A 20,176-nucleotide genomic window follows, 5' to 3' on the forward strand; every position below is an offset into this window, starting at 1 on the left:
ACATCTATAACCAAATCCAGCATGACCAAAATAAAAAAGAAAAGTGAAAAGCTGGGAGCAGAAGTCTGAACTAGTCCCTGGTCAATGTGAAGGTCTAGCATTCATGGACAGAGCTGCTGCATCCCAGATCCTAATCCTAGTATAGTGTAGGAAGCATGCTGAGACTTGTAGTCTCACGGAAGCAGCTGAGTGAGAATGTTGTATGTCAGGAAGTGCTGAGTGTCTCCATAGACAGACAGTCCCCTCCTCTGTACACACAGGTACTCCCTGAGCCACTCCTGTATACATGGCCCTCCTCTCCCATACACACGTCTGTTCCTCTCCCAGCTTCTCCTCCTCCTCCCAGTACACACAAGTCCTCCCATCCTCCCCATTCTCCTGTCCCTGGCATGGAGCTGGCACTGCCCCTTTCCTGTTATTTGCTGTGCTTTTCCTGTTTTGGTGAGTTTGTTTTCCTTTAAGTTTTGTATCTCTTCCCTGGATCCTGCTGTAGTCTCTTCCCGTCCTAATCTCTCTTCACCTCTGCTTTCCTGAAGCTTCAACTGCTACAAATCTCTAACTTCAGCAGTCTCTTTCCTGGAGACATCCATGATCTCTTAGTGGCCATACACGCTTTGATTGTTATCCGATCGATGTGCGATTCGATCAAAGCCATTGAATCAACAAACTATTCAATAGCTGCAATTTCCCTCCCAATCCATATAGATGGGATTCAATAAAAAGAACGATCGGACAGAGCGCAGAATTATCAATCGCGTTGCATCAATCGGCAGCACATGCTTTTGTTTATGAATTTGGATCAGGTTGTGAGATCGCCTGATGAAAACAGAGATGCGATTGATAACTTATCTTTAAACTATTGACCGACATCCGCTTTTCTGTGTGTGTCATAACGATTGAATCGGTTGTCATCTATAGAGTGATCATTTCTTTTTGGAGAGATTGATTGGAAAGTAAATTGAGTGTGTATGGCCACCGTAGGGGCTCGTTTACGCTGCAAAATCTGTGTTCAGTGTGCAGTTCTGAATCCGTGTTTACATGCATTTGTAATGCGTTTGCAGCATATTTGCAGTGCATTTGGGGTGAATTTGCATTTTATTGGCACTATTATGAACTTTTTTACAGAGTTGCATGCGTTTGCGGTGCGCGTTTTTATACTTTTCCTTGTGAAAAAATGCACATGAAAGCACCTAAATATGGTAAACTAGGATCGTTAAAATACATTCATTTTTCTTGCATATGCGTCCATAGTGCGTTTAAATGTGCGTTTGACTGCACCTAGTACAAGCCCCAGGTTTCTTGCACATGGTTCTGATGCCAGATCTTCCTGGCATAAAGTTCCTGTAAAAAAATTCAAATATGGCCCTTAGCCCAAGTTCTCACTGAGCTGCGGGAATGAAGCCTGAACTCGCACGATTTCACTTCCGCTTGTCAGTCCCGACTTTGGCCGTGATTTCAGAGACATCTGTGAGGGTTTCTGCACAGATGTCAATGTAAATCGCAGCCTGAAATCGCACAAAGTAGAACAGAAAATACTTTTTAAAAATCGGTGCAGTGCCGCAAATGCAGCGTCGCACTGATTAGGACGGAGCCATTGCCGGTGACTTGTCCTCTATGTTCTCCTAACGGGGAAGTTCCTTGGAAGTCTGCGCAGGCGCAAACTTCCCGACAGAAATCTCCGAACCTCGCCCGGCATCCAGGCTCATTCTTTAACATCCCCGTGGATTGGAGGATGTTAAAAAAAAGAGCCAGGAGGCCGAGCGAGCGGAGAGAGCCGTCCGAGCGAAGCAAGGACGTGAGGCCGACTGGCCACTTACCTCGAAATCCACGTCGCCCTGGATGCCGGCCGAGGTTCGGAGATTTCCGTCAGCAAGTTTGCGCCTGCGCAGACTTCCAAGGAACTTCCCCGTTAGCTGGAACCGTCTCAGCACATCAGATTGCGCATGCGCTGGAACTTCCAAGATAGCTGGAACCAGCACGGCAGATCCCCGGCAATTGCTGACCATTTGACATGTGATTTGACATGTCAAGTCGCATGTCAAATGGTACCAATGTGAACCAGGGCTTATAGTGCATACATTTACATGCATATAGACACATCTGTAAACATCCGTAGCGTAAACAAGCATATAAGCATGTAATTTTCTTCTAGCTCTCAAAATGCTCTTTCGCGTAAAGATATTCAACTAATATTATACTCTAATAATCAAATAGATAATCCTGGTGCCTTTTCTTGCACATTGCTGCTTTTTTATTTAAAGGGGAATTCCAGCCTTTTTATGTTTATTAAAAGTCAGCAGCTACAAAAAGTGTAGCTGCTGACTTTTATTAAACAGACACTTACCTGCTCCGTGGTCCAGCGATGCGGCCGCCCGGAGCGTCGCTCCTCTCTGCCGGCGCCTCCATTCAGACTGTGGGCACCCGGCCGTGACAGCTTTCGGTTTCACGGCCGGGCACGCACTGCACATGCCAGAGTTGCGCTGCGCTCTAGCAGTGGACAGGCGATCTCCTGAGACCTGTCATGTGTCCCAGGAGATTGCCTAGAGGGAGGGGCCGTCTGAGGCGAGAGGAGGAGTCGCCTAGGTGGTCCCTGGGCAGAAGGAGGAAGTGGGACAGGAAGTCCCACTCCTACCGAATCCCCCCCCCCAGAAAAATTACATGCCAAACGTGGCATGTAAGGGGGTGAGGAGTGCTTAAAGTGGAAGTTCCACTTTTGGGTGGAACTCAGTCCGCTTTATAGGGTGTGTGATACATACACACACACACACACGTACATGCGTATATATGCGTACGCACATAAAATACTAACCAGTAATTCAGATTTATGTTTTTTTTTTTTTTTATGGATCTGAACCTGGCTCTAGTTTATAAACTATTACGTGACTGTGAGCATGAGCTCATAAAAAACAATGGGCTGCATGCAGATCCATAAAAAGAAATGCCTGAATGCTGAAAAACATTGCGTGGACTCCATTGATCAGTTCGGGGCTCTGAATACACGTTTCACCTACCATATTGACATTTGGGTGTTTATTACAGGGATCAGTACAACTTATGTGATGCTTTGCTGCCTGGTATTAGGCCTTTTTCACACTTGCTAAAAATACTGACGCTGAACAAACGCAACTATCGAGTTGTTAGGTTTAGCGCATGTTAAAGGCGCATTAAAAAAACGCTCCCCAAATGCCGTATGCGCGTTTGATGTGCACCCCAGATACTTATTTGTTTGGCTGTTGTGAACAAGGTGCGTTCCGGTGCGTTTATGGTGCATTATAATAGACTTGAATGGAAGGAATTTGAGATGATTCAACTCCTCCACATGAAGCTTCATTTTTGAAGCACAACAATGAGTACAGCACTGTGTGATGACCATATTATCACCTGTAGACTGCTTTACTAGGACTTTGAGGAGCAATAATAATGTGCCTCAAACTCCTGATTTTAATGCCAGTGTGAACAGGGCCTTAAGGGAAAAACAAGATTTTTTCCGATCAGTACAGGCTATTTTTATTATTATAGAATACTACTACTGTATAGTATAGCCTAGTCACTTATTGTCATTTAGGTACATAATACACATCAGCATCCAGCAGGAAAAAAAAAAAAAAAACAGCCTGTATTCGAGTTGAGTATTTTTACGCAATTTACACCTAAGTATGTAATGTGTACACGTTTTTGGGCTCTTGCAACATCCTATATGCTATAGCAGACAGAAGTTTGTTTATATGCCAGCTCCCCTGTCATAACAGCTATGGCCGTGGCAGCGAAAGTGTTCAAAGGTTACTATACCTGTAGATAAGTTAACAGATTGCCTTCTTATGGGAACTCTACCCCCTTGACATTTATCGTATCGTTTAACAGTGAGAGAGCCAGACAAGGAGCTGTAAACTATGCCAGTTGGCAACCAGATTTTCTTCTCAGTTGGCAGGGTGGCATGGTACTGTGTACTGGTGGCCTTCTACATAGGCCACAGTGAAAAAGCCATCCACCTGCAGGCTTTCTTTACCCCTTAACCTATACCTTCATTTCTAGCACCTAACCCACCGTACACTATAAAGGCCACTTTGACACCAAGGGCCAGATTCACAGTCAGCGGCGTAAATATAGGCGGGCGTAGCGTATTGTAGTTACGCTACGCCGCCGCAACTTAGAGAGGCAAGTGCTGTATTCACAAAGCACTTGCGTCTAAAGTTACGGCGGCGTAGCGTAATTTTGCCGGCGTAAGCGCGCCTAAATCAAATGAGGAACAGGGGGCGTGTTTTATGTAAACTAATCATGACCCCACGTAAATGCCGCTTTTTTCGAACGCGCATGCGCGCGCATGCTCAGTATCACGTCGAATTTTCAAATTAAATTACGCCCGCTCAATGCCTAGTCGACGTGAACGTAACTTACGTCCAGCCCCATTCACGGACAACTTACGCAAACAACGTAAAACACAACGCTGTTCCGACGTCCATACCTAACATGACTCACCCCTGCTTTATGAGGGGTAACTTTACGCCGGCGTATGTCTTACGTAAACAACGTATCTTGCTACGCCGGGCGCACGTACGTTCGTGAATCGGCGTATCTAGCTCATTAGCATATTCGACGCGGAAATCTACGGAAGCGCCACCTAGCGGCCAGCGTAAATATGCACCCCAAGATACGAAGGTGTAAGAGACTTACGCCGCTCGTATCTTAGCCTAATTTATGCGTAACTGATTCTAAGAATCGGCCGCATAGATACGACGGCTCTCATTCGGACTTACGACGGCGTACATGGCGATACGCTGTCGTAAGTCCTTTGAGAATGTGGGCCCTAGTGTATTGGGGTGCATTTCAAAAAGCATGTAATTGTGCGTTATTTTACCAATTAACATGTTGAGGTAAGGTAGACCAGTCATTTTGAATTGGTTTCCAGTGCACAAAAATTTGATATACACCACAACGCACAGATACGCATAATACTTGCTGCCCAAAAAATATTAGGAGCAATAACCAAGTGATCACACCCTGCCTATGAATGACAACATCCCTATATCTTTAAGTGTGAACTTCCATATTTGAGTAATGCCGCGTACACACGATCGTTTTTCGGCATGACATTTTTTTTCCGTTTTTCAGCATGTCCAAAAAACAAAGTTTTCCAACTTCATCATTAAAAACAATGTTGCCCACACACCATCGTTTTTGAAAAATGATGAACAAAGCACGGTGACGTACAACACGTACAACAGCACTCTAAAGGGGAAGTTCTTTTCGCCTTTGGGCTGCTTTTAGCTGATTCCTTGTTAGTAAAAGACGATTCGCGCTTTTTTGTCTGTTACAGCGTGATGAATGTGCTTACTCCATTATGAACGGTAGTTTTACCTGAACGAGCGCTCCCGTCTCATAACTTGCTTCTGGGAATGCGCGGGTTTAAAACGATGTTTTTGCCCACACACAATCATTTTTAACAACACGAAAAACTACATTTTCAGAAGCCGGAAAACGACGTGAAGCCCACACACGATCATTTTAAATGACGTTTTTAAAAACGTCGTTTTTTTCATGACGAAAAACGATCGTGTGTACGCGGCATTAGACTTTAGGCATTCTACACATTCATGTGTATAAGTCTATGAAATATGTTTTATTATTATTATTATTATATAGGATTTATATAGCGCCAACAGTTTGCACAGCACTTTACAACATCAGGGAAGACAGTACAGTTACAATACAATTCAATACAGGAGGGATCAGAGGGCCCTGCTTGTTAGAGCTTACAATCTACAAGGGAGGGTCACGTGGGACAAAGGGTAGTAGCTGTGGGGGATTACACATATAAAAAATATGAAATAAAAATAAAGACAATACACAATAGTGATCAAGGCATATTGGGTATAACTCCTTTCATGCCCAATGTGTTTTTACCAAACGTAGTGTCTTTCTTAGGGGAACGAGCATCTGCAAGCTAAACAATAATGAGAAATCATCCAATAATATTTATCAGAAAACCTGATTATAATCAACAAAATGTACACTTACAGAACCAAGAGATCACAATACAGTACATATGTGGCCAAGATCATTGCGGTGTTAAAAATACCCCCAATAAGCCCAAAGAGGGTGCCTCTCTCAGCAGTGAGTTATGAATAAGCGCACCTGTTAGTGTGTAAAACTAGTCTACCTGCCTGTCTGTTTGTAACACTTGGGATGTTCGGAAATTAAAGAGTTTTGATTGATCTTGGAGTGCAGACATCTCTTTCATTGTTGGTTGTATGCGGAGGTGAGCCAGGGTGGGCACCCGTGAAATCAACATGCCTGTCTCACCAGGAGCAGCAAGTTATTTTCCTTTGGATGTTGCTATGATGTTGCCGGCAGAGAGGAGGGGAAGAGGAGCGAGGCTCCGGGTGGCCGCCCGCATCGCTGGACCGTGGGACAGGTGAGTCTCCGTTTATTAAAAGGCAGCAGCTACACTTTTTGTAGCTGCTGACTTTTAATCCAGTAAACCAGAGCTTTTTTTTCTCAGAAAATAGGTGCAGGAACTCAACCATGACTCCGTTCAGATTTCACAAACAGTAGAAGGGTCTTGAGGGGCATTAAATACCAGGATTGCATTACATACAGAGTTCAGGGGGGTTACACACAGAGTGCAGAGCTGTCACTTGTAAAAACAGAAACCAGACTTCTGTGTTTACAAGTGCTTGTGGTGAGCAGGCACCAAAGGGTCTGAGCCAGAGGTGGTGGAACTGAGTTCCCCCAAGTTCCCCCTGAAAAAAAGCCCTGCAGTAAACTAAAAAAACATGTGGAACTCTGCTTTAACTTTGTTCCCAGATTTTTTCATGGTGGGCGTCTTGGGTCTGACCCACTGGTCCTGAGTCATTATAAAAAGGACAAAGGTGCATATCCTAGTGTTCGTTCCCATTATAATCTTCACGAGTGATGCTGTTGCTGAAGTCTGTCCATTTATTGACATGCAAAGAGTTAATTAAGTTCAGTCATCTGTTCAAGTAAGAGGTCAACCCTAAGGTTGAGTTTTCTCTACAAGTGACCTCCAGCCTGTCAAAGGCATTGGTGAGCATGGCACAAATAAAGGTGCCCCATGTGCAAGACAGTGACCCATTCTAGGTGTCTAGCATAGCTCAGAAGAACCCACCCCAGGGTAGGCCTCCTATGTGACTCACACTTGGTGCCTAATAAGTAGGGGAACATGAAGGAGGTACCACCCGCTTACCCTATATGTTTAGCAACTGTGGAGGTCTCCTTGTTTATGATCACAGACTGTATGATCGCTTCTTGGCCTTTTGGCTAAGATTAAGTGTAGTATCTGTTCTTATCAGTTGCCAGAGGAAGGGCTGTGCTGCTCTCAATGGGGAGGGCTATGCAAATCCTTTGGCGTAATGGTACCTGGATGGTCTGTTTCATCAGGGGCCCTGCCGCTCCTAGGTCATGGAGGCTAGTGAATGGTCGAGTCTGAGCATGCCAGAAGGGTGCCCCTGGTGAGGATGGGTGCTGCACTGGTCTGGCTGAAGGGCTGGGTCATTCCGGCCTTCTGGCTACGATTGGTGTGGTCGCTGTTTCTGTCAGTGTCCGGTGGAGGAGCTGTCACTAGATTAGGGTGTTGCCATGCAAATCCACTGGACCATGATGGGGGCCTGGAAAGGTTAGTACCGGTGGAGGCTAGGGCTGTCGAATATAATCGATGCAGCGATGCATCGCGATTCGACCCCCGGCGATTCTGCATCGATGCGGTTGCTTTAAATAATCGATGCATGTTGATGACGTCATCGTCGCGTCCTGCCGCGCGGAGCCGAAGTTTTGCCGCCTTCCCCTGTATCACACTCGGAGTCCTGAGGAGAGGAGATGGACACGTGCAGCGCCAGCACAGCGTAGCCCTCCCCCCGAAGCCCCCCCCCCCAGAGCGCTCAGACACTTAGCTTTCCTCCGAGTCCCCAGCCGAAGTAAGCGCCGTCTTTTTCCACCTTCCGCCGACGTCATCCACAGCCGCCCTGTGTCACTTGCTTCACTGGCAGACACGTGAGAGGAGACAGAGTGACACCTGTTGTGAGTTCCGGTCCCAGTTCCCAGAGCTGTCCTCCTTGGCTTACTATTACTATGCAGCGTGCACTGCAGGCTGCCTGGTACAGGGGGAGAACGTTGCCGACTCACAACTGGCTGCTGTGGGCAGCAGCTGCAGGACTGTGGGAGAGAGACCCCGAGCGAGACAGGCTGCACTTGTCCTCTGTCCTCCTCACAGGCAACAGGAGAGGAGACCTCCAGCAGTGAGTAGCTGAGTGCAGAACTGACTCGTCGTCATCATCATCATCAGGTACACAACAGAGACACTGACTGTCACAGTAGTACTACTAGTACACTTATAACTGTAACCAAGGTATATAATATAATATATTATCATATCTTTGATGCACCATGTGGAGTGGACTGCAAAATTCAAATATGCCAAATGTATGACTGTAATAATAATTGTAAATAATAAATATTAATGATGGTGATTGGGTAAACTGAATTATTCTGTATTTCTAAACATTAAACTGAGTTTGTGACCATACCATTGCCATTTAATTAATTATGGTTTATGTAGGTCTAGCTCTAATCTATTGTCCAATGTCTTACTGATTGATCAAAACTTCATTACTTACCTTGTTTGTATGATTTAGCTCATCACTGCCCCACACATGCAATGCAGTGCATGTGTGGGGCAGTGATGAGCAAAACCATAAATCATACAAACAAGCTAAGTAATGAAGTTATGTGAATCAATCACTAAGAGAATGAATACATAAAACCATAATTAATTAAATGGCATATGTTGTTGTAGCTGTTTGTTCAATGCCAGTGTGCCACGAAGATTGGAGAAGGAGAGATAGAGATCACTTTACCAACCGTTTCACTTTCACTGAGTGACCACGGTGGCTAGCAGTACCACAGATCACAGATAAGATGAGGGTGCATTGTTTTAACACGTAGTGACGGTGCATGGGGTAGAATAATCATCTCCTGAATCATGTCTGCAGTCTCTGACCATCTCCTGTAGCAGGTCTGCAGTCTCTGACCATCTCCTGTAGCAGGTCTGCAGTCTCTGACCATCTCTTGTACCATGTCTGCAGTCTCTGACCATCTCCTGTAGCATGTCTGCAGTCTCTGACCATCTCCTGTAGCATGTCTGCAGTCTCTGACCATCTCCTGTAGCATGTCTGCAGTCTCTGACCATCTCTTGTACCATGTCTGCAGTCTCTGACCATCTCCTGTAGCATGTCTGCAGTCTCTGACCATCTCCTGTAGCATGTCTGCAGTCTCTGACCATCTCCTGTAGCATGTCTGCAGTCTCTGACCATCTCCTGTAGCATGTCTGCAGTCTCTGACCATCTCCTGTAGCATGTCTGCAGTCTCTGACCATCTCTTGTACCATGTCTGCAGTCTCTGACCATCTCCTGTAGCATGTCTGCAGTCTCTGACCATCTCCTGTAGCATGTCTGCAGTCTCTGACCATCTCCTGTAGCATGTCTGCAGTCTCTGACCATCTCCTGTAGCATGTCTGCAGTCTCTGACCATCTCCTGTAGCATGTCTGCTGTGTTTAGACTTTGCTACATGCAGGAAGTGTTATTGTGTGTTTTTTTTTTTTTTTTTAAGAACAGATAGAAAAAAAAATGGAGTACTTAATTTTTTTTTGATGAAAGCCATGCGCACTTGCGCTGCAATCGTGATGCATCGTGATGCATCGCGGAATCGAATCGAATCGAATCGTGGACTTGATAATCGTAATCGCATCGAATCGTGAGATCGGTGAAGATGCGCAGCCCTAGTGGAGGCTGTGTTTGGTGTCCACGGCTCTCCCCGAGAAAACCTAGACGGCTCACTATCTGGCAGGGATGGAGGGCTGCACTGGTCCGGCTGAGGGTCGGGCCTGAAAAGAAGCCCATGGTGTATGTGCCCCTGGAGTGGCAGTCCAGGGTGCCATAAAATCACTGTGAGTGTAAAGATTGTGGTACTCCTGCGCTGTCAAATGGACAAACGAAAAAAAAAAAACGAATGCTGCAACTTTAAATGTGAGACACACAAAATAGCCAATTAAATCAAAGTATTTTTATTGAAAAAAAAAAAGATGGTACATATAAAAATAATCATACATTGGTACATGCAAATGACAAAATTGCTACTAGTATCATTCAGCTACATTTCGCCATGGTACATACACATATAGAAAAAAAAGAATTACCGGCATCATTAGCAGACGTGAGATGTGCCATCATAGTACCTTGTGCCGCCGGGGGGCCCCCACCCCATCCCACCCCCCAAACCTCCCCACCTGAACATCAGTAAAACCCTCAGGCCCTGTACACACGACCAGTTTCCTGTGTACATTTTCATCGAGGAAACTGTCGAGGAATTCGTCGAGCCAAAAAGAGAGCAAGTTCTCTTTTTCCTCGAAGGGAGTTAAATTGGCTCGTCGAGTTCCTCGTCGGGCTGATTTCCGACGAGAAACTCAATCGTGTGTATGCTAAGGAACCCGCGCTTGCTCATAATAAAGTATGAGACGGGAGTAAAAGTAGCATTTGTAATGGAGAGAACACATTTTTAAAGACTGAAAAGACTGAAAAGTGCAAATAGTCTCTTACCAAACTTTTACTTAAAGCGGGGGTTCACCCGAAAACATTTTTTAACATTAGATTGAGGCTAATTACGGAAAGCACAATCGGGTGTTTTTTTTAAATCAATGCAGTACTTACCGTTTTAGAGATAGATGTTCTCCGCCGCTTCCGGGTATGGTCTTCGGGACTGGGCGTTCCTATTTGATTGAGAGCCTTCCGACGGTTGCATACAGCGCGTCACGAGTTGCCGAACGTCGGTGCGGCTCTATACGGCGCCTGCGCACCGACGTTCGACTACTTTCGGAAACTCGTGACGCGCTGTATGCGACGGTCAGAAGCATGTCAATCAAATAGGAACGCCCAGTCCCGCAGCACATACCCGAAAGCCGCGAAGAACATCCATCTCTAAAATGGAAAGTACTGCATTGAATAAAAAAAAAAACACCCGATTGTGCTTCCCGTAATTAGCCTCAATCTAATGTTAAAAATTGATCTTTTGGGTGAACCTCCACTTTAACACGCAAACACATGAGATTAGCAAAAGCAGCCCCAAGAGTTGTGCAAGTGGAATCAAACTTCCCCTGCCGTCTTATGTGTTGTAGTCACTGCGTTTGAGAACGAGGAGATTTTGTCTTGACTGTGTGTACGCAATGCAAGCTTGTCGAGTTCTTCGACAAGCCTAAAAAGGAACTCGACGAGGAAAATGATGTGTTTCGCCCGACGAGTAACTCGGTCGTGTGTACGAAGCCTCATATAAAAGAAGAAACCATAAGAAGAAGAAGAATAAGGAAACAGCGTTTTTTAAACATCTGGACACATTATACACATGTATCAGGGGCTTTAAGCCATTTGTACCAAACCTTCTCATACTACAAAATAGACAATTATAGAAAAACAAGCTGCGCAACTAACGTGATGACTCAAACAAAAAACCAGCAAGTATATATATATTGCAAAACTTAGTGCTGTAAATGTGTTGAAGTCACTAAAACAAATAGGTGACCCTATTTGTGTCACATATTGATAGGTCCCAGTGAAAAAGGGGTGAGCAAATCAATGTCCTATTTCCAAGGAAAGGACGCATCAGATGGTAGTTTAATAGCTGGAAATGTGCTGCTCTCCTACAGGTAAAATGGTGACATCAAACCAAAAGAAACCACAGAACAGTGATGGGATAGAAAGGAAATCCTCCACCTTCCAAATAAACTTCCTCTTACAGAAAGGGAAGATCCCATCCAGAGATCTTCTGTTGGCGTGTGGCTTTCAAACCCAGCCTAGAGATCTATGTAGCAGGATATCGTTAACCCGATGTCAAATGGATCTCCTACCGCTCACAGATGGTCAGGTATGAATGCAGCCAAGTGAGGAAGGAAAGAAGCCTGACATAGCGTAATCCAGTAAAACGTTTTAATGTATAAAATAAATAAAATCGCACTTACAATAAGAAGATATAAAATCGCATGTGAAAGTTTGTAGCCGGCCGGCTAACACAGCCCATTCTCTCCGGGAATCTGTATCTAGTGATGACGTCAGCACACCGCTTCACCCTACGTCGTTTTGTCGCAATTGACTTCGTCCTGGGGTATGCCTCCTTGGCCAGGCCTTTTGGCTGGGACCGGAGGAATTTTTGATTCCTGGCCGGAGAGCCTGGTCATTGTATTACACAATGACCACTTTTCACTCTCCTCTCAACTTCCTTCTCCCCCACTTTCTTTTATTTAAAGCGGGGGTTCACCCTTAGAGGGCACTTTTTCCCCTTAGATTCCTGCTCGTTTTCTCTAGGGGAATCGGCAATTTGTTTTAAAATATGTGCAGTACTTACCCGTTTACGAGATGCATCCTCTCCGTCGCTTCCGGGTATGGGCTGCGGGAATGGGCGTTCCTTCTTGATTGACAGTCTTCCGAGAGGCTTCCGACGGTCGCATCCATCGCGTCACGATTTTCCGAAAGAAGCCGAACGTCGGTGCGCAGGCGCAGTATAGAGCCGCACTGACGTTCGGCTTCTTTCGGCTACGAGTAACGCGATGGATGCGACCGTCTGAAGCCTGTCAATCAAGAAGGAACGCCCGCTCCCGAAGACCCATACCCGGAAGCGACGGAAGAAGATGCAGCTCGAAAACGGGTAAGTACTGCTCATATTTTAATACAAATAGCCGATTCCCCTAGACCGAACGAGCAGGAATCTAAGGGGAGAATTTTTTTTTTTTTTATAAATGGGTGAACTCCCGCTTTAAGCCTATGTTTGTCACTTTTTGTATTTTTATGTTTGTATATGATTTTGCATGTGTGACTGGTAGGGTGTAGGTCCTCGGCCTTCCCTGAAAGTCTTGGGAGGGGGTGGACATGGCCTGGCTTGGTTCGCCCTCTCTCATGGGGGTCTCCCTTCAGGGAAGCCCCACCTAGTACTTGGGTGGGTCTGTTTCGGCAGACCCTCCAGAGAAAGGGGTCCGTCTGGTTTCGGCCAGATGAACCAAGTGTAAGTACCCCAGTCCCCATCTGGAGCCTAATGCCCCGGGGGATCAGGGCAAGGTCCTCTGATTTTAGAAGATGTGTGAAGACCCGTTGCATGTTTTTGTGTTTCACTCTTTATGTGTGTGCAGTTTTTGGAGTGTGTTCACGCACCGTGGGCTTTAAAAAAAAAAATATAATTTAAAATTGACATACATATTTATATCAAGTTTCCAATCCAACGTGATCTTCAAAGATATGTTCACATTGTGTATTTTTTAAATTACATGGTTTAAACTCGCCATGGTCAAAGAGGGTATTTTTAGGCAAATGGCTCAGTTGACACTTTGTAGATGGGTGTTTGGGTATTGGGGTGTAGTGCCCTAAAAGGGGCCTTTTTTGTGCAAGGCTCCCAAATTAAGAGTGGTGGAACCTCGGGCTGAACTCCATCAATAAGAACATGGTTGATCTTATACATGCAGTGCTGTGTGAATGATGCCTAATGCACTTGAATAAAAAATATACCGTGTAAGTACATAAATGTGGTTCTCCTGCTACAGAATGTTATATATTTGATACCTTGGTTCTTTATTGTTAATTTCTAAAATCAGGGACAGCCCATATCCAATCTAATTATCATCAGATTCGATCTAAAAGGGTACATGCACAAAATCCAGAAAGCTGATAACATTTTATATTATCAGAATATCCCAATGGGAGCACCCATAGTTGTGTTTTCTATCAAATTTTTCAGCCCATATTATTTATTTTAATGGCATGCTGTTAGTGACATATTCATTATTTGTGTGACTGATCTGTTTTCCTGTTCTCTCCAATATTTATTTACAAGGCTTAAGTGGTACCACGGACATAAGCAGCTCACTGGTGACTTTGCAGAATGAATCCATGGTGGAGAGTGGAGAAACATGTCAAGGGATCATCTTCGTGTTCAGCAATGATACTGGCAGACTGGTATGGTTTCCAATGTTTTTTCGTTTTGCTGTTTTGCCATCTGTGTCCCATTAAGGAAGATTTCCCTTCATTTCCTGTCCCATGTCCAAAACAGGAAGTGATAGGAAATCCCTCCAAAATGGGTCACCAGAACTAGTGTTCCTATTGGAGGATGCCCCCTCTATTACTGTTTCGGGGACAATCCCAAGTTTAGGATTTTCTTTCACTTTTGATGACAGCGGTAAACATGATAAATTGAGAGAGTGAATCTCCCTAACAAGGGCATAGACAGCAATAAAGCCCTGACAGATGTTTAATGCCTCTCCAATACTTACAAAACTAAGAAAAAAAAGTTTTGTGTTTAGTTATATTTTAAAGTGGTTGTAAACCCACAAAAAAAACCTGCAAGACAAAGGCATAATGAGCTAGTATGCATAGCATACCCCATTCACCTTACCTTAGATTGAAGCCCCCGCAGCGGTCCTCGTACCCCCACTCCGGCCCGGCGACATCATTCCCGGAGTTACTTCTGGGTATCGTGTGTTTCGGCGCTGTAAATAGCCGGAGCCACGATGATGTCACTCCCGTACTTGCCATTGCTTCAGTGCGCATGTGCCGATGACGTCGGCACATGCAGATCTCCTAAACTGTTAAGAGATATCTGGGGTAGCTACAGGTCAGCCTTATAATAGACTGACCTGTAGCAAAAAGTGGTTGTAAAGGGTTTACAACCACTTTAAATATTAGGTAATAAACATATTCATATAGTTGACCTAAGACTGCAGTAGACACATCTGGACGATGGTCCTCTTTCAGGAGAAAAGTGTAAAAAAAGCTGAATTCTGATTGGTTGATAAGGTTAAAGCGGAGCTCCACCCTAAAGTGGAACTCCCGCTGATTGGAACCCTCCCCCCTCTGGTGTCACATTTGACACCTTTCAGGGCGGAGGGGGGTGCACCCACTTCTGGCCACAGTCTGGGACGTCACCTCCCCCCCCCCCCAGAGCACAGCGGGAGCCAATCAGCAGGCGCAGCGCAACTCGCGCATGCGCCGTAGGGAACCGCGCAGTGAAGCCAGAGTGCTTCACTTCCTGGTTCCCTCACTGAAGATGGCGGGGGGGGGGGCAGCAGAGTGATGAGCGATCGCTCGTCCTTTGCTGCAGACGGCGCTGGACTCCAGGACGGGTAAGTGTGCTAATATTAAGTCAGCAGTGCTGAAAAACACGGCTTATACTCGAGTATATACGGTACTTACATTATATGATTTGTTCCCAAACTTATCATAAAAACTGTAAAAGACCTATGGCAGTGAGCACGATATGTTACACTTTTTCACCAAAAATAATAGGCTTTTCCATCCAAATCTAGAAGGCAGATCCTATGTGTGGCCATTTATTAGAAGCCTATCCAGCTTATTTATACTGTTTTGATCTATAATTAGGAAATCCCTCTAATGAAAGATCTAATCATGGATGGATTTAGGGCAGAGGCTTGTCTTGTTTACTGTCTTAAGTGGTGAGAAGGGGAACATTCCACAGACAATTTTAGAGATTTTGTGGCCTGCTAATAAATAAAGAATGTAAACTCAAAATGATTTTCTTTAGTACCAAGTAGATGTAAAATCCTAGGACTAACCTACTAAAGCCCAAACTGCTTCTCATCAAGAATCCTGTTTGTCAGCTGCTTTAATTATTACATGTATTTCCTTTTATGTACTTTAGCGGTAAAAACTTCATTCCCAGTCATAACTTATTTTTTGTTCTGGACAAAGTGGAGAAGAGTTTCTATTTTGTTGCTGTCCTGGATTAGAATACAACAGAATAGAAAGGGATGGGAAAATACAGACAGGCAAAACACCCCCAAATAAACAAATAAAGGTTCTAATACTTGGCAACTCTGATAAAAAAAGAAAAGAAAAATAGGTTGTAGCTGTTTTTGTTCTCATTTGGTACCTTTTCCATCACTTTCTGTCTGGGTAATATCCTCTATTGCAGGGATCTTCAAACTACGGCCCTCCAGTTGTTCAGGAACTACAATTCCCATCATGCCTAGTCATGTCTGTGAATGTCAGTGCGTTACAATGCCTCATGGCAGGGCTCAACATTTCTGAGCTACTAGCCAGGCCTCAAGGCGTACTCGCCACCAGTTGCCCTGCCCAACCCCTACCATGTCCCGCCCCTAGACACGCCCTCATAAATTCTCTCATGAAATGACACTTAAATGTTTTATGCAGAATTAAGTTATAAAAATAAATATTAACAACAACTTTATCCATGCTCAAAAATGCAGCCTGCCCATGTCTACCAATGCAGCACTTGTCCCCAGTGCAGCCACGTGTCCCCAGTGCAGCCAGTGTCCCCATAGCAGCCAGTGTCCCCATAGCAGCCTACCTGTGCTGAGTGAGAGGAGAGGAGCCGCCGCTGATGCCTGGTTGTTCAAAGCGCGGGAACATAACAGCTTTCAATTCAATAGCTGTGTTCCCCACCGTGCGCCACCATATATACATATACATGGGATGGGTGATCTGTCCATCAAAGTGCCCGGACAAGGGGGAGGGGCTGTATATGGCGGCGCGTGGTGGGGAACACAGCTATTGAATTGAAAGCTGTTATGTTCCCTGCGCTTTGAAAAACCAGACGGCAGCGGCGGCTCCTCTCCTTGCTTGCCCCCCCGGCTCCCAGGCAGCTCACACTCGCCAGCCCTCAAAATGTCCCAGTGTGCATTGCTCCTAATACGCCGCAAGGATGTATTGGTTTTGACGTGAACGTAAATTACGTCCAGCCCCATTCACGGACGAGTTACGCAAACGACGTTAAAAATTCAAAATTCGACGCGGGAATGACGGCCATACTTAACATTGGTACGCCGCACTTACGCCACCATATAGCAGAGGTAACTTTACGCCGGGAAAAGCCTAACGTAAACGGTGTATCTGTACTGCGTCGGCCGGGCGTATGTTCGTGAATTTGCGTATCTAGCTGATTTACATATTTAGACGCGTAAATCAGCGTACACGCCCCTAGCGGCCAGCGTAAATATGCAGTTAAGATCCGACGGCGTCGGATCTAATGGAAATCTATGCGTAACTGATTCTATGAATCAGGCGCATAGATACGACCGGCTGGACTCGCCGTCGTATCTCCTCTGAGAATCTGGCCCATAGGCTTTTAGGACCGTTTAGAAGCTGCTGCAGTTAGGTGAGGTTCAACCTCCCCTACAACCTTTTTCTCCTGAATGCGTTCAGTAGAGGAACGATTTGACCGCTGGCAGCAAAATGTGCAAAATGTATTTTGTTTTGCGTTTTCCCATGGCCAGTGGTCAAAGTAGTTCAAGTGTACATGAAGCCTTACACATATATAAGTGACATCCTCATTGGGATCTAAGGTCAGCAATACTTACTCCCGTTTTTTGCTTATGGCACTGTGTGATTCTGTTTACATAGGAGAAACCAACTGCTATTCCTAAGGCCAATTCTTAAAGTGGAAGTTTAGTCAGAAAATTAAAACCTGCTACATCACTTCAAGCTGGCCCCTTTTGCATGTATAGTGTGAGGGGGTTAGCTTGACAGTGGGTGTGTGTGACCCCCTGGATGGGGATGCTGATGTAAACAAGCATCTCTCCCCTCTGCCTAGTGACAATGATCACCGCTTCCTGTAATCAGAAGCGGTGATCACTGTCTTGTCACACACAGCCCATCCCCCCTACAGTAAGAATCACTCACTAGGGCACACTTAACCCCATACAGCGCCAACCAGTGGTTAACCCCTTCACTGCCCGTGTAATTTTCACAGTAATCTGTGCATTTGTATAGCACTGTTCAAAATGCCAATGGTCCCAAAAATGTGTCATAAGTGTCCGATGTGTCCCTGTTTTAGAAGTTTGCCATACAAGCTTTGTCTCACCGCACAGGACAGATAGTACACTCCCCAGTCTATACACACACAGAACTGGTTCCAGGTTGGAGCACCTCCCTTAGTATGCTGGGAGTTTTTATAGAGGGTTAATGAGCCCACTTACTTCAGCTGGGCTCATTACCTCTTCCCCTGCAGGACTCCCAGCACTTCCCCCTAGTGGTATAAGTTGGCATAAAGCCTGAATCTGGGACATATATATTTCCATCCTGGATGCAACCAGGCGATTTTACCTGCCTGCTGTCACAATAGCTATGTAAACCATTAAAAATAGGTGCCTATTCTGTTTAAAAGCCAGTAATACACTGTCTCATCCAGTTCTGCACATGCTCAGTTGCTCTCTATTTTTAGGCACTGTGCTGAATTTGTAGAGGTTGATCTGCTGGCAGCCTTAAAGCATAATTAAACCCTCCTATACTTAAAGCGGAAGTAAACCCATCAATGTAACATTTTTGAAAACACAGTTAACATTCCCGACATGCTGGGAATGCTAACTTCACATTGGTTGTGCTTTCAACCAAACTGTCAAACCATCCAATGGCTGAGGTCATAACTGATCACATGTGCAGCTTCATGGCAGTTGAAGATTGAACCGAGGCCAAGATGGCAGCTTCCTTGGCTGAAAACGGTATAAGGGTTTACTTCCACTTTAAGTTTACAACCAATGAAGCTGCTTCTGTTTGATCTACAACTGCCATGGTGCTGACCAGTTACGAAACCAGCCATTTGATGGTTTGACATTTTGGTTGAGGACACAAGCAAATGTGACAGTTAGGCCCCGTACACACGACCGGATCTGTCTGCTGATATTTGTCCGCGGACCAGTTTCAGCAGACAAGTTCGGTCGTGTGTACGGCCTATCAGACCGTTTTCCGGCGGACATTTGTCCAGCCGACCGTTTTCCAGCGGACAAAAATTTCTTAGCATGCTAAGAAACCTGTCTGCTGGAAACCTGTCCGTCGGACATGTCCGGTCGTCTGTACAAACTCACTGGATATGTCCGATCGACCGCCATCCCTCGCATGCGTCAAAGTGATTCGACGCATGCGTGGAAGTATTTACCTTCCAGGGCCGCGCACGCGGCCACGTCACCGCGTATCCTGTCCGCGGGGATTTTGGTTTAATGGTGTGTACAGCCATCAGACCAAAATCCGGCAGCGGACATGTCCGATGAAAACGGTCCGGCAGACTGTTTTCATCGGACAGTCCGTCCGTGTGTACGAGGCCTAAGCAATCTTGGCATTCCAAGAATGTAACCGTTTTTTGAAACCGTTAAATCAATAGATTTAGTTCCAGTTTATGATTTACTGCAGCTTAGGGGTTCTGGGCTTCAGCAAAATGGCAACCTCCGGCAAGAAGAAACAGGGGCAATGCTTGAGGAAATTTACAGCACACACTAATTTTGGTAATATAATTAATAGAGTGGAATAGAAGTTATTTTGTGTAAGAACATTATTTTTTATCAAGTAGCTGTGGGTAAAGTTACACTTTAAGAAACTCCTGTGGATTTTATTGCAATAATGAAAACCTATAAAATAATAAAAATGTAATCTGAATCTTGATAATGCCACTCTAAGGCCCCGTACACACCATAGAATCCATCCGCAGAAAAATCCCAGCAAATGGGTTTCAGAGGATAGATCCTATGGTGTGTACACGCCAGCAAGTCTTTTTCCGCGGATATATCTCCCCTGAGATGGATTCCAGCAGATCGGATATTTGCTGACATGCACAACAAATCCATCTGCTGGAGTCCATCCCAACGGATGGATCCGCTGTCTGTACAGACTCACCGGATCCATCCGTCCGAAGGGATCCCCCGCATGCGTCGTAATGATTCGACGCATGCGTGGAATTCCTTATATGACAGCGTCGCGCACGTCGCCGCGTCATAATGGCGGCGACGGCGCGACGCGTCATCGCCAGAGGATTTAGGCGCGGATTTCAATGCGATGATGAGTACACTCCATCGCATTAAAATCTGCTGAAATCCTCGAGAGGATTTATCCGCGGAAACGGTCCGCTGGACCGTATCCGCGGATAAATCCTCCCGTGTGTATGGGGCCTGAGTTGCTTGCAGTTGCAGGACATGTGTTTTCTTGCTAGTTTCCCATGCCTTATGTAATTGGAAAGCACAGGAGTTAAGAATAGAGTTTTCACTACTCATATATGCGCACACACGCTGTTTGGATGTAAATAGAACTTTCCACCCTCTCGTTCACATTTGACAATTTCCTCTTTTACTTCAGTTTCCTCCAGATCTTATCAGTAAAATCGTTTTAACTG

At 45.3% G+C, this 20,176-nt stretch overlaps 1 protein-coding gene and 1 pseudogene across 1 annotated transcript in view; both read left to right on the plus strand.

Annotated features, from left to right (window-relative positions):
• Positions 1-276: 276 nt before the first annotated feature.
• Positions 277-20,176, plus strand: part of LOC120933087 (scavenger receptor cysteine-rich type 1 protein M130-like) — a 55,352-nt gene continuing 35,452 nt past the window's right edge. The window contains exons 1-2 of the mRNA XM_040346086.1: positions 277-441; positions 13,880-14,001. Coding sequence (XP_040202020.1) covers positions 390-441; positions 13,880-14,001 — 174 coding nt within the window. The 5' untranslated portion in view covers positions 277-389. The remainder of the gene's footprint in view (positions 442-13,879; positions 14,002-20,176) is intronic.
• LOC120933949 lies at positions 7,259-7,364 on the plus strand (annotated as a pseudogene).

This window comes from Rana temporaria, chromosome 3, assembly GCF_905171775.1.
Source record: "Rana temporaria chromosome 3, aRanTem1.1, whole genome shotgun sequence".
Classification (NCBI taxonomy): Eukaryota; Metazoa; Chordata; class Amphibia; order Anura; family Ranidae; genus Rana; species Rana temporaria.